This window comes from Pteropus vampyrus, unplaced genomic scaffold (assembly GCF_000151845.1).
Source record: "Pteropus vampyrus isolate Shadow unplaced genomic scaffold, Pvam_2.0 Scaffold36, whole genome shotgun sequence".
Taxonomy (NCBI): Eukaryota; Metazoa; Chordata; class Mammalia; order Chiroptera; family Pteropodidae; genus Pteropus; species Pteropus vampyrus.
Window position 1 is genome coordinate 7,024,103 of NW_011888817.1, and position 14,817 is coordinate 7,038,919.

General features: G+C 43.3%; 2 protein-coding genes across 24 annotated transcripts in view; one reads left to right on the forward strand and one right to left on the reverse strand.

Annotated features, from left to right (window-relative positions):
* Positions 1-13,183, forward strand: part of EPB41 (erythrocyte membrane protein band 4.1) — a 159,614-nt gene extending 146,431 nt beyond the window's left edge. For all 23 annotated transcript variants that reach the window (XM_023529240.1, XM_011357771.2, XM_011357772.2 and 20 more), the window contains 5 exons: positions 916-1,044; positions 5,840-5,941; positions 7,054-7,134; positions 9,704-9,808; positions 10,460-13,183. In XM_023529240.1, coding sequence (XP_023385008.1) covers positions 916-1,044; positions 5,840-5,941; positions 7,054-7,134; positions 9,704-9,802 — 411 coding nt within the window. In that variant the 3' untranslated portion in view covers positions 9,803-9,808; positions 10,460-13,183. The remainder of the gene's footprint in view (positions 1-915; positions 1,045-5,839; positions 5,942-7,053; positions 7,135-9,703; positions 9,809-10,459) is intronic.
* Positions 13,184-13,235: 52 nt separating this feature from the next.
* TMEM200B (transmembrane protein 200B) lies at positions 13,236-14,811 on the reverse strand. Its single transcript, XM_011358055.2, has one exon. The coding sequence runs from the start codon at positions 14,699-14,701 to the stop codon at positions 14,141-14,143; it is 561 nt and encodes a 186-aa protein (XP_011356357.2). The 5' UTR covers positions 14,702-14,811; the 3' UTR covers positions 13,236-14,140.
* Positions 14,812-14,817: the final 6 nt, after the last annotated feature.

The following is a 14,817-nucleotide window of genomic DNA, read 5'->3' on the forward strand; positions in this document are numbered from 1 at the left end:
CGTGTTCCTCTTTTCCTTACTCAACTATGAGCTATGTAAAGAGGCGAATTTGTGAGACTCTTGTGATGAGGATTCTGTGGTGTCTTGAGACTACACTCAAAAAATTCAAATACTCTTAAGAGGGGTAACTGATTTTATTATGAGATTTCAGGCCCCAAATAATTGTTTATGTATTGCAATCACAGAGTACAGCCCACCACTTCCACTGACCCTACTCACAGGGTCTTCCGTGATCATAAGCACTAATCTCCTACGCTAAGGTGGATGGCCACTTTATCACAATCAAATGGTATTTTCAGGGTGATTTATAGTCTTGGGGAAAGGTGAACTAATGAACCTTTAATCAAAAAAATCTTTGATATTCCACTAATGTTCATTCTTCTGAAATTCTGAGATTAATCACCAGGTGGTGGTAGAACTGATTATTTTCTTTCCAGTTTTCCAAATATTGTTTCTTCTCAGTAACTCTAAAGTGAATATCTGACATTGATTTGAAAGAAGTTAATGAATTCCAGGGTAATGCATTTCATTGCCACTGCTGTGGAGGAAATGTGGCTGGCTTTCTTAATGGTACAATCACAAGGACAAACAAAAGTGACTGCTATTTAGAAAATAGTTTTATATTCAAATTCTGAAGGTCAGTCCCAAGTGTTTGGTATCACCAGTCATAATTGTCTGATCTTATAGCCTTCCATTAAGCATATGAAAGTGGTTACAGTGATGCTGTTCTTTAATATCCCTCATGATTTGATACCTTGTCAGGGCTACTTTGGAATAGTGTCCAAATCTTAGGCAGAGACTGAGCTAGACCTTTGCTTGATTAGAGCTATCACTTTGGTCAAATCAATGTCAGAAGATTAGTTCATCACAGCCTTCAGAAGATTCCGGTAACTCTGTTTCTCTACCGCTTCACAGCCTCCCCTGGTGAAGACTCAGACTGTCACCATCTCAGATACTGCCAATGCTGTGAAAAGTGAAATCCCAACCAAAGACGTTCCTATTGTCCACACTGAGACCAAGACCATCACTTACGAGGCTGCTCAGGTAGGACACAGTTTGATGTTCTAGAACCAAAGACTAGAAATAAACAACCTTTCTTCACAGGGTTTCTAATTATTTGCTGCAAATAATGCTAGGCTTTTCTGGGGCAGTTCATTTTAGAAGACATCACTTCTAAGTGATCTAGGGATGTCCCAAAATACTTTATTTATCTTGGATATGATTGCTTATATCTACCCAATTCACTTAGGGAAGGCAGTCTAGTTTAATGGTTAAAAACATGGGCTTTGTCAAACAAACCTGAGTTCAGATCCTGTCTTCTCCATTAATTAACTTAAGCAAGTAAAGGAATATTTCTGATCCTTGATGCCCCATTCCACCCCTGACCTCCATCCTACATGATGTTAGTACCTGTGTCTATCTCATGATTTTGTTGTGAAGATTATATAAGATACAGTACTATATGGAATCGACTTGAGCACCATGCCTGAAAACATAAATAAATAACAGCTGTAATAATCATCATCAATTTAGTACAATTAAATTAAATTTAAACTTATATAAGAATTTAAGTATTTAAAATTTTTGTTTACCTCCTACTTTTAATAAAATTTCTCCTTCATTTTTGGTAATTTGAATGAGCTAGAGTTGCTTATGTTGAATTGTTTCTCTCTTTTTTATTTTTAATCCACAGAAGTCAAAGAGAAGAAAAACTTTTCCCTCTGTAAACTGAGATGTTATTTCATTCCTGCAACAAATATTTCTTGAGTATTCATATGTTAGGCCAAAGCAGTGTACAAGGTAGAGACATAGGTCCTACACTCTGGAACTTACATTCTAGTCAAGAGAGACAGGCAATAAAACACATAAATAAATGTATAAATTTCAAACAATAATAGTACTATAAAGAAACTAAGAAAAAATAGAGTTTAATAATACCGGATTACATGAAAGCTTCCCACTTTGGGGCTAGAATAGTCAGGAGATCCTCTCTGAGGAGGTGACATTTTAGCCGAGGCCTGCAGGATGGCTAACTGGATAACTCTAAACAGATTGTTAATTTCTCTAAGCCTCTGCTTCCTCAGCTGCAAAATGGGGATAATACTACCTTCTATTGAAAGATTTGGGGGAGGATTAAGTGAAATGATGTCTATAAAGTGCTTGGTGCATTCTTTGACATTTGGTTAATGTGAGAATGCTTCCCCTTCTCTCTCGTGTGGTCTAGAGTATGGAAATTTGAGTTTGGTAAATAATGAGAGAAGTTCCTTGAAGTTTTTTAGTAGTGGTGATAAAGTGGCATAATAAAAGCAATAATTTTGGAAGGAGATTCCAAAAGCTTTGTGCTGAATATATTAAAGTAGGGAAATGCCTGGCGACAGGAATATGACTAGAGCAGGTCTGGGGAGATGCTTGTAAAGAACTGAAGTGTAGCCTGAGGAAATGAGAAGAAAGAGCTGTGTCAAGAGAGATAGAAATGAATGAATAGGACTTGGCAGTTGAGGGGACTGAAAAGGAAGGAATAGGAAAGTACTTTAAAATTGGGCACACTATTCGCCAGAGGATGTAGGAAGGAAATACTTGCTTATGAGAGGGAGCCCTTTAAGTTGTCATTACCATTGAAACAACCTAAATGTCCTTCTTTAGGGAACAGGTTAAATAAATTATGGTATATCCAATAAGGTAATTCCGTGCAGCTATTAACAAAACTTCTGATGAGAGTAATCTACGTGATAAATTGGTAAGTAAAGTATAGTGCAATATGGTATAAATAACATGTAGAAAAAAGTACCTGGCACATACATAGTAAGCCCCAGATAATTATTTGCTGTTGTTATTATTTATTTGCTATAAGTATTTCTACTTCTGTTTTTATTGTCTTGCCAGACAAGCCCAGGAGATGGGGAGCCAGAATTGGGTTTTACTGTTTGTGTATATGTATGCAAATGTGTGCTTGAGGTGAAATTTACATACAGTGAAATGCACAGATGTTAAGTGTTCAGTTTGATTGGTTTGACAAATGTGTATACCTGTGTAACCAAGACACATTTGGGATACAGAACATTTCCATTACTGCTTTCTTTATAGTTTTTTTCCAGTCAATCCCTACCGCTCCAGGCAGCTACTGCTCTGATTCCTATCACCATAGCTTAGTTTTGCCTGTTCTTGGACTTCATATAAATAGAAGTATATAGTAGTACACTTTTGTGTCTGAAGATGGTTTTCAGATTCATCTATGTTACATGAATCCATAGTTCACTGTTTTTAATTGTTGAATAGTATTCTGCTTTGCAAATATACCATAGTTTGTGTATCTTTTCATTTTTTGATGGACATTTGAATTTATTCCAATGGGATAAATATGAATAAAACTGCTATAAACATTTATGAAAACATTTATGTTCAAGTCTTTCTGTGGACATATGTTTTCACTTATGATGAAAGAGCTAAGCACCTAAGAGTGGAATTGCTGCGTCACAAGATAAATGGATGTTTAACTTTATAAGCAACTGTCAAAGCTGCACAACCATTTTGAGGAAACATTGGTAAGAGGGTCAAAGAAAAGAAGCCTGATATGGGAAGAGTATAAGTTGGAAATCATAACAACATCTCTTCCATCTTCCACCTTCTTTGGGGACAGAAAGGAAGGAGAAAGATGGATGGAAGGTAGAAAAAGAATCACAGGTTTAGTAGCAAAGTAGCTCTTTAAAAGGATTTAGCTCTCCTGGCATTCAAATTTATATTCTCATAACAATTTATAAAGTACTTTTATTTCTATAATCTTTTTTGAGCTTCAAAACAATGCTCTGATGGAGGCAGAGCACATACTACAATAATGCCTGTTACAAATGAGAAAACTAAAGCTCAGAAAAGTCAGAATAACTTGCCCAGTTATTTGAGCTGGGACCCAAACCCGAGGCTTTGGACAAGAAGTTTCTTGCCCTAAGCCCTAGTTTAGACACTAATTATAGAAACTTGACAAATTATTTAACCTCTCTGGACCTCAGTTCTCTTAACTGTACAGTGAGCATAATAACAGGACCTACTCACGGCGATGTGAAGCACAGCACAGGGAATATAGTCAGTCATGTTGTGATAACTATGTGTGGTGTCAGGTGGGTACTAGACTGATCTGTAAATTATATAAATGTCTAACCAGTATGCTGTACACCTGAAGCTAATGAAAATAATACTGAATGTCAACTGTAATTGACAAATAAAAAATCCATAATCAAACATAGGACCTAGTTCAGATATTGAGAATTGTAATTGAGATAACGGTTGCATTATGGGCTTGGCATATAGTAAGAGTACAGTAAATATTAGTTAAGTCTGAATCTAAGGTAAATAAGTGGGTCTGAGCTGAAGAAAGTTTCAGCGAACTAGGTAATAATATATCTGGTATGAGGGTGGCTTGTGCGTAAGACTTAGGTGACACAACCACGTTCCCTCTCTTTGTTTTGCCTAGATTCCTACCTAGAAGGGAACCCAGGCAGGGCCTCTCCTCCTTCCACATTCTCTTCTCCTCCTTCCACCCTCCCACCACCACCACCACCACCACCCACCCACCACCAATATCTCAAAGTTTTGCCTTAATGAAATGGAATCCTACTCATAAAAAAGGTTGGAGGCCTCTGCTTACAATACAAATGACTTATATAAAGAAGCAGGGAAAGATAGTAACCTAACACATTTTTTGCTGCAAGGTTCTTTGTGAAAATCATTGCAATTCTCTAACTCCCCCTCTGAGATGGTATACAATACCTGTAACAGCCATTTTAGGTCATTGTTATCTGAAAAGCATGTTGCCATAGGCAGCCTACATCATGCTGTTCTTCCATCTTGACTATGGGGTTATCAGCAGCTCTGAGGTTAATGGCCCAAACAGGTACTGATAACCGTTCATCAGGCTAAGTTTGGCCCCTGCCAACCATCTCTCTTCTTTTCTGCTAATGTCATTACTCAGCTTGATCATAGTATGTTTGTTTTGGTCATAATATGGTGAGCTCCAGGGGAACAAGAAGTAGCCCTAACTCTTGTTCTCTATATAGATTAGCTGTGTAGCTCAGCATTTAAAATACTTTTAAACCCCTCCTATAATGAGAATCCATTTTAATAATAATTTTGTCAGAAATGTCATTGAAATATTATAGATATTCCCTTCTATTTTGCCTTAAAGGGACATTTCCTCCCTCATTTGCTCCAGTCTCCCATCTCCATCTTCAAAGAAGGTAGCCAGAGGTTCCTTGGCCCCTTAAGCTCCCGTAAGGACCTTTCTCAATCTTTTCTAGAAAGTTCACTTTATGATTCAGAACCCAACCAAGAGTTTATACCTTTCCTGCCTTGAGCGGTGGTAAAGAGCTCCAGATCTGTAGAGAGGACAATTGCCACTCATTAGTTTTGAGTCCTTGGGCAAATCATTTATCTTCTCTGAGCCTGAGTTTTCTTACCCAAGAGTGCTAGTAAATATCTGCCCTTTCTATTTATTTCACAGAGCTGTGTGAGCATCAAAAATGATAATGTTACAAAGCCATTTGTGAACTATAAGATGCTGTACACGTGTGCGTAGTTATTGTCACTCTTGTCAAACCTATGGCTTATACTCTGCCTGCTCTTTCTAATCCACTGCTGTCACTGACCCAGTGCTGAGGGAAACTGGATCCATTCAGCATTTTTAGAAGGAGCCTTGTTGCCAGGCAATTTATTTATTAATTAAGAGATCACTGTAAGAGAATCAGGTTTTTGCTTTAGAATACAGCTAAGAGGAAAGCTGGGTCTTGCAACATTTGCTCACAAGCCTTCCTGCAAGGCATAATACGTTGTGTTTCCTTCCCTTCCATAGACTGAGGACAGCAATGGGGACTTGGACCCAGGAGTCTTGCTGACAGCTCAGACCATCACATCTGAGACCACCAGCAGCACCACCACAACTCAGATTACCAAGGTAACAGACCAGTCAGAATGTCCTTCTAGAATCCAGTGGCATGTCAAGCTTGCTGTCTCTCTGTAGGAAGGACCCCAATCCATAAACGAGGGTTTTCTCCTCCATCCCTACTGAGCCAAAGTATTCCAAATGTCCTAGCTACAAAGGCTGTGCTGCTCGCCCCTCCCAATAAACCTGGGAAACCCCTGAGAGTACTCCTGCCTACTTAATAGTCTTGGAAAGTCACATGTGGTTATTCTCTTTACACATCCATCTATCTCTCTGGTCAGCAAGTCCCCTATCTGGCTGTGGAGATAAGTTTAAAAAGTTAGTTTAAGGGCAGATGTTGTTGGTATTATTATGTAATCATATTTTCCAAGACAAAAGTCATATCCAGGATCAAAGCCATGAGTACTACAGATGCTGAAATATTGAAATTATTAGAATATTGTTTATGGGGGCCAAAGGGACAACAAATCTAAAATTAGAACTACTCCCAGAAAATGAAGGACGAATCTGTTGCTGTAACACTAGAGAAAAATGCATTTTCTTGTACGTAAGAAATCTAGATTTCTGGCCAAGCTCTGTCATCAACACACAGATGACTGGAAACCAGTTACATAATGTGTCTAGACCTTGGTTTTCTTCATTTGTCAAGTAGGGAAACCTACTCATCCTGAGGGGATTATTTGAGGATCTTTTGACATCAATAATATGAAAATGCTTTAAAATAAAGAGCCAAATTTCAATGTGCATGACATTTTTGTTCAGTCTTTTTATTTATTTTTTCCTCCTGAACATAGTCAAAATATACGGGAAAAGAGAAAAAACAAAATACCTGTCTGTTTTGTTTACTCACTGAATTTCTGTGGTATTGGGAAGAAGAAAAAGGAAAAAAAAAAAGAAATAGAGAATTGTGACTTTCTGTTTAACTCATTAAAGACTTTAGCAATCCAAGGGGATAGAGGTTTGCTTGTTTAGCAAATCCAGCCAAGATTTTGGACAAGTGGGTGAGAAAGCTGTTCTATCCAATACTCAACAGCAGATTAAAATTTGGTGTAGAGCCTTCAGAATAATTTCTGACTGTTTCTGTTTTCTTCCTTTCTCATATGACCACCTCTCTTCGGTTTTAGACTGTAAAAGGTGGCATTTCAGAGACCCGGATTGAAAAGAGAATTGTGATCACAGGAGATGCCGATATTGACCATGATCAGGTGGGAATGCTGAGGAGATTCTGGGCATGGGAGAGGTCCCTGGGCAGCAAGATGGATTGCATGCAAAAGACACCTCTGCCAGCTTCATCTCCAAAGAGCCCCCTCTTCTACTCTAGCTCTTACTCTGGAAGAAGTACAAAGGAAATCAGACTGAACAGGCTGGTGGGATTGGGGCCGCTGATTGGGGAAGCAAGTATAATAGAAGGAACACGGATTTTAGACTCAAAACACCTGTGTGCACATCCTGGGTCTTATCATGTTCTAGCTCTTAACTCCCTAGACCTCTGTCTCCTCATCTGTAAGATGGGCATTTTAGCATCTTCCTCTCAAGGTTGTGAGAATCAAGTGAGATATGAATGCACACGTGGCACATCATGGGCTCCAAGTAAATAGAGCTCTTGCTCTTCAGGGGATCTCATGTACCTAAAGACAGTAGATGATAATAAAACAAAAGGAAGGTATGATCTCCACCCTCAGTGGGGGTGAGGAGACAACTAGGGGAGATAGACTTGACTTGATTTCTGTCCTAGATCCATCACTGACTGTGACCTTGGGCTTTACCTATGAATTTTTTTACCTCTCCCAAAAGAGTAGGTTGATCTAGATAATTTCTGGGCCCTTCTGAGTGCTAAAATTTTGTGTCTTTATGTTAATTAGATGCTAATTGTGTGTTACAAGCAATTAGCAAATAATAAGGTCAGGATTAATGTTCCCAATTCTCTGCCTGTTGAGGTTAGAACAGTAGAGCTGCAGAGAAGAGGGGGTGGAAGACACTGCATGCAAATGCTTCTGGAATCATTGACAGGAGCGCTGGAGCAATAATTCTGTGGCTTTTATGCTGATATGCTGAGTGCCTTAAAAAAAAGAAAGAAAAACTGAGCTGCAGTGCTGGCAGTTCCCTTGGTAGCAGGGTTGAGACTTACAGCTAAGAATACTGGGCTCAGGGTCCTAGCAACAGTCCTGCAAAGCCCAAATAAGAAGCCTTGCAGCCTGTTTGCCCCAGCTCAGTGGATCTTGCTGCATTATCACCCTGCACTCACCTCCTCAGTCCAGTGTGATTTGAGCCCCTGGTGTGTGCTCAGTCTGTGCCGGACAGCAAGAGCAGTGGGATGGGAAGGTGTTTTGGGTTTGGAGTGAGACAGACCTGGGTTGAATCCTGACTCTACAGTGTACTGGCTGTATGCCTTTGAACTGGTTTTCTTACTACTCTCAGATATAGTTTCACCATCTTTAAAATAAAGATAATCATAGGTTTCTTTCAGGGTTGTTATGACAAAGAGACAAGCACACTTGCTAGCTCAGAGAGATGCTCCAGTGAGCCTCACGGTTCTAGGTACTGAGGAATACGCGGAAGGGATAAGATATGGTGCACTCTGGATGCGGGGAGGGAAGCAGTCTAAGAAAGACTATTCAGGAGTGATGTGATGCAAGCTTTCACAGAGAGACTGGTGAAGGCCAGAGTAACCAAAGAGAGGGCTTGGGCTGGGCCTTGAAGCATGAGCAGATGAGTCAGACAAAAAGGGTCATTGAGGATGAGAGGTGGTGATTCCAAGAATGGCTTTCATGGAGTTGAGACCTAAAAAGGTTTCACTTCTTCTCCTGTCCCTCCGTGTCCCTCCTAGAGGTAGTTTATAAGAGCCAGGGTCAACAATCAGCTGGTCAGATCTAACTAGAGTCCTTTTTGATAGGGGGCCCTGTCCCTAAGAATCCCCATGCCACCAAAGGCTATGTCGGCCTCTTATACCTCGGGGTACTCCAAGCTAGTCTCAGAGACTTGCAGCCCACAGGGAATAGTGGCATTGCCGCTCTTTCCCTTTGCTTTCTCTAGCTTTTCAGAAATGATCAAAACTCCTCCAGGTGCTAAAACAGAGTTCCCCTCCACAAAAACAAACAAACAAACAAACAAAAAACCCTGAAAGACAGTATGATAAAGAGGAAAGAAAGTCCGATGGACTGAAGTTAAAACCCTTGTTGCATTACTTACTAGCTGTGAAACATTAAGCACTTTATTTAACCACGGAACCTCAGTTTCCTTGTGTATAAAATGGAAATAACAATACTACCCTCATTCATTGGAGATTAAATATATAATAATAAGTACTGTGGTTAGGCCAGTGTGTGACATATAATAGGCCCTTCCACGCTTCCTTCTTTTCTTCTCCCTACTTTAGCCAGAAACATCTCTTCCTTTTTGTAGCACGCTTCTTTATTTTCCTCCTCTGTTCTGAACTTCCTGGTTACCCTATGCTGAGCACAAATTTTGCTTTGTCCTTTAGACTCACTTATGAGTGAATCCTCCCAGACCCACCGAGGTGCAGCCATCACCCCTGAAGTCCTTCACTGATTCCTTGACGACAGCTCTAACCTTTCCTGTCTCTCTTTTCAGCCCAGGAGCCTCCCTATTCAGGATAGAGTGGACAAGGTCATTATCAGCTTGGCTTAGCCTAAATGCTGCCCTGGTACTGCAGATAGGATTGAATTTGCCAGAGAAATGGTGTCTTATGACCCCTGCCTTCCTTCATAACCAGGCTGCTTTCTGCCTGATGGGTGTCCTTTCTGTCTTTTTCAGGTTCTTGTACAGGCTATCAAGGAAGCAAAGGAGCAACACCCAGACATGTCAGTGACCAAGGTGGTTGTTCATCAGGAGACTGAAATCTCTGAGGAATGAGCTCAGGTAGGGGCTATTCTCGCTGGGGTGGAGGGTGCTCACTGTCCCAGCCTCAGAGAACAGCAGACAGGAACTCCGGCCCCTCTGGGAGCCTCTCCCCACCCCCAAAAGGACTCACCCTGGGGCTCGATACCGTGAAATCAGAGGAAAGACTGATGAGGGCAACACAGGAGGTTATTAAGTGTTTGGCTTCAACTAAAGCAGCGAGGTCTCCTTGTGTCCTCCCGCCCTTAGCAGGGCCATGGTGGGTTGGAGGATGTAACCCGACCCACCTCCTGAATCTTCATGCAGCCCCCTTCTTCCCCACCTTGCCTTCACCCTCTTCTCTCTGCTGCTTTGCTCTCTGCTGTCAACCGGAGAGAGCGAAACCCGGGAAACGGGGGCTAGGAGGGCAGGAGAGAAATGGCTCAAGTTCTGTGAGCAAACGCGAGACTTGGGAGCAGGGCAGCCGCTTTTCTTTGAGAGACAGGGATCTAATAAACTGACGACTGAGAGTAGTTTATAAATGATTTTAAGAAGCCATCAATTAGCAGGCAAGACTAGATCCTGTAAAACTGTTCAGGCCCTGATTGTCACTTGGAGCCACAGAACTTGGCAATGGGACTGGGTAACAGACTCCTAAGCAGGATTTAAAAACTTTGCTTCTCTTTTCTCTAGGAACTATTTACCCCCGACTCCCTGCCTATTTCCCATCCAAGAGAAAACCAGCAAAATGATAAAGAAGCTAACCTGCAATAATCAGACTTCAGACGTTCAAGATTATCTAAACCACCAGAAAATTAATTTCATTTTCTATTTGGAGTTTCTACCAACAGAGTCTTCTAGATATCACTGATCCTTTTGAATACCTTTTTCTATATCGTGATATCAGAAATTGTTCAACTTTTCACTCTATGGACTGTTTTTAAAGAGCTTTTTGGTTTTTTATGGGGTGATTTGTAACCCCTTCAACCTAGCCTCTCCCCATTTATTTCCAACCCAGATACTGACAGGGTCCACAGAATTCTTTAGGAAATTCTCCAAAGACTCTGTCAGCTGTGTTGGGCCCAAAGCCAGCTTAGTGGGTCTGCCCTGCTCCTCTCCTAGTTTTATACCCTTTGGATGACGGCAGAAACTTAAAAAAAAAAAGCCCTTTCTCAGAGCCAATGACTTGACGTTCTCAGAATGTCAGGCGTGGTGGCCCTAATCCACAGACCCCAAGAAAATGTCTCTGCCCCTTTGTGGAGGGTGGTTTTGGTGAGGTAGAGACCTCTGCTAAGAATGTAGTATTGCTTTTTGTTCTTCCCTCCTGTTCTTTCTTTTTGGAGCTTCTTTAGATCAAAGCATAAGAAGTTGCTTCAGATATATCTGATACTGTGAATGTTTGAACAGATTTGTGGCCTTCACCTTCCTGCCCTCCCTCCCCTTTTACCTCATCAGAAGCAGTGGCTCTGCTAAGTGCTCCTCCCACCTCCCATCTCAGGAGATCAAAACTCAGCAGAAAAATAGGCACTTTTTGGCCAAAAGCACTAATGGCACATTCTTAGTGACGATTTGGGCAAAGAAAGTAAATGAGGTTTTTGAAAGGTTTTCTAGTTCTGGGAATGTGCACTACACATAGGGGAATGGTGGGATTTACCTCAGTCAGGTCCTGCTGAGACGTATTTCCAGGTGGCAATCCCTGGGTGTCTTCTTTAACCCTGGGATGATAGGTGAATGTGACTCAGAGAGGGGGTTATGTTCCTTGACCTGTCTTCTCCCCACCAGCACCTGCCTGCAAACACCCTTCTGGAGAAAGGGAATTGGCTTTTAGGGGCCATCCTTCCCACAAGACCCCACATGCCAAGGAGTACAAGCATTAGCTGTGCTCATTCCCACTTACCATCTGAGGTCTGTTGGGGTTTGTGGGCTTGATTTTTATGGTGAGTTTGGGTGTAATTTGTTTTGTTTTGATTTTGAAAATGAGGCCTGATATTCACAACTCCACCATTCTTGGTACAGATTTGGGGGCATTTTTATTCAGTAGAACTTCTCTAATCTTCTAGCTTGCTTCCCACAAACAGATCTGCCTGGAAGTTCTTAGAATCCTAATTCTAGAATGGAAATGAATTCATGAGATAGACGCTGGGTCTATCTCATGATGGAGGCTCAAGGGCAGTGAGCAAGAGAGAAGTCTGATGCCTCTGCTCTCCACAGTGGGGGCCAGCAGCATGTGTCCAAAGTCTCCATTGGCTGAGTTTTGTTTAACCAACTTGGTTGGTCTGAACTAATTTCAGGGGTGTGAATTTTTCTTTTAGTAGTTATGTGAGGTTGTTATTAACAGACAGCTCTCTCTAGGGAGGGACAGGAAGAGCTCAGATGGGATGTGTGTCAGGCTTGGAGAGATTGTCCTGTCTCAGGCACAGACTTAAAGCCTGTCAGCATAGGGTCTGAAATGACGGGGGTTTCCTGAGCTGTGTTGCCAGGAGTGGTGGTGAGGTTAGAAGTCCAGCTCACATCAAACCGGCATGCGATGTGAGCTCCCTTCCCAGTGGCCCACTGTCCTGCTGAAAGCTAATGTGAGTCCGAAAGCTAAAACCTATGGAATGAAGAAGATGGAGGAAAGGAAGAGTGCACAGCATGTGCATTATAGAAATCTGGCAGACCGAATGCCTTTCCAGCCATGATTTGGACAAGCTAGCAAGAGGGGTGTCCTTCCAAGCCTCTTCTCCTTTTCTTCATCTCTGGTAACAGATCTTGGGGTTTGGCAATAGTTTAGGTTTTTTTCTTCCTGCAGAGAGAGAGAGAGTGTGTGTGTGTGTGTGTGTGTGTGTGTGTGTGTGTGTGTGTGTGTGTGAAGAAAAGCAGACTCTGTCCAGGTGGAGATGAAGAGGGGACTTGGCAGTTTTCCTAAAGTGACTCAGACACACCACAGTAACAGCTCTCGCTGCAATTTTATTTCACTTGAGAAAGACTTCCTCCAAGCCACATGAGATATCAGCCACCCACCCACCCACCAAGCTGGACCTGCATTTATAAGCTGAGGGCCCACACAGCCTGGCTGCAGAGACCTGTCGGGGCATGCCTGCCCCCACCCCTGAGGCCCCCACCGTGTTCTGCAGGGCAGCTGAGGGTGAGGGGACAACAGTCCAACTTGGGAAATGGAACCAGAGCTTGGCCTGACCAACGCCAAGGAATGCTCGTAGGATCTCAGTCCCAGGCTGGTTGTTTTATAAATCTCTCTCAATTGTATTATTTTGGTGACAAAAATGAAGGAGCTTTGTAAAATTTTTAAAAATTATGAATCATATCAAGTAGTTGTTTACATTTCTTGACAAAATAGGAACTATGGCAGCAGAATCAAATTGGCAAAATCCTTAGGTTAAATAGGCAATAATTAGGTCTGCTGTTTGGCCTTCCGTAGTAAGAGAAGTGGCTGTAGTGTTTAGATATGTGTTTGGTCTTGCTTCTTGTACTGCATTTTTCAATAAACTTAAAAAAAAAAAAAAAAAAAGACTGAATCTGAGGATTGATCGACTTTTAAGGTTCCCTTCCAGCAATTTGGGAAAAATTAGACACGGATGGGGAAGACCCAAATTCAAGCCATTTTCTAAAGTAAGCTACCTACATTGGGCAAAATGCAGCTTCAACATTGTACAAAAGGATTTCTGAGAACTAGTGAGTGTTTTTTGCCAACTGGAAGGTTTTGCAGCATAGACCATGAATAGGAGAGAAGGGGGGCTTCTCAAACCTGTATGGAGAGGGCCCAGACCCTCAGCATAAAGGCATTGGCAGTAGTGTAGCCCTAGTGGGATGTACCCTGCATGACTGAGGGAAGAAAGGGGTTGAGGTGGTAGGAGTTAAAGGCTCAGTCCTCATCCCAGATGGCAGTGAAGGGTCTCAGCTCTACCCCATTGCCCATCTTCCTGGAGGCCCAAACCCCCGTCACCAGTGCCACCTTGGAGGGAACCTGTCACAGCCTATCATATAGCAACCTACCTTCCAAGTACTAGGGGGGTCCTTGCCCACCACTTTGGGTTTGCCAAGACACCAGATGCATCTCCCAATCACTCTGGCCTGGACCTCCAGCCCCCTCAGGTACCTTTCCAGGGCTAAGGCCACTTCAGAGGCTGAAGGAATTCCTGAGGCCGAATCATGCTGGTCTCCAGACTCCACATTAAAACATATTCTCTCCAGCTTATTGAACCTTTGTGCAGTTGGCATTTCTCTGCCACTTCTCAGGATGCCTTAGCAGCTGCCAGGGCCAGAGCATCCATTCCCCAGCCTGGGATGTGACCCAAGCATCTACTAGACATTGGGACTCCTGGTCCAGTTACCATGGTCCATGCTGCAGCCTCATAGCAGGCTGTCCTCAGCTCCTCAAACCCGGGCCCCGAAGTCCCCTCCTCCTCCTAACTTGGCATAACCCCCTAGGCTGAGGCGATCCAGTCGTGGCCAGCTTCGGTGAGCACAGTCCCGAGCTGCTGGGGCCCCAAGCAGGAGCTCTCCAAGGCCCAGATCCAGAGACTTGGAGTGTTCAATGCAGGAACCAGAGGGCTGCACGGTGATAATCACATGGCCAGTCTGGGTCCGTGGCCCCCAGGGTGGGGGCAGCCCCGAGCCCTTCAGCGGGTAACTGTTGAGCAGGGCAGGTAACCCCAAGCGAGGATTAGCGGGCTCTGAACGCAGACTCCGCACTGATGGGACAGGTGAGGTACCCCGACGCGGGGACAGGTCCCAACTTTCTGGTTCCGCACAGCCTATGGCTCGGGGAGTCCTGGGGCCGGGGCTGGGAAGGAGAGCGCAATCCCAGCCCGGGCCGTCGGGGGACCGGAGCGCCTGAGCCCGCAGCACCCCCTGGCGAAGCCGTCGCGTTTCCAAGTCGCGGTTCTCGTAGAGCAGCGTGTTGGCGCAGATGAACACAAACAGGCCGACGCCCATGACCACCGGCCCGAGGAGCCGCAGCCGCTCGTGCGGTCCGTGAGCCCGGCCCGCGCCGCGACCCTCGCGTCGCAGCTCGCTCACGGGGGGCGCGCTGGAGTTGGCAGAGCGGGGCC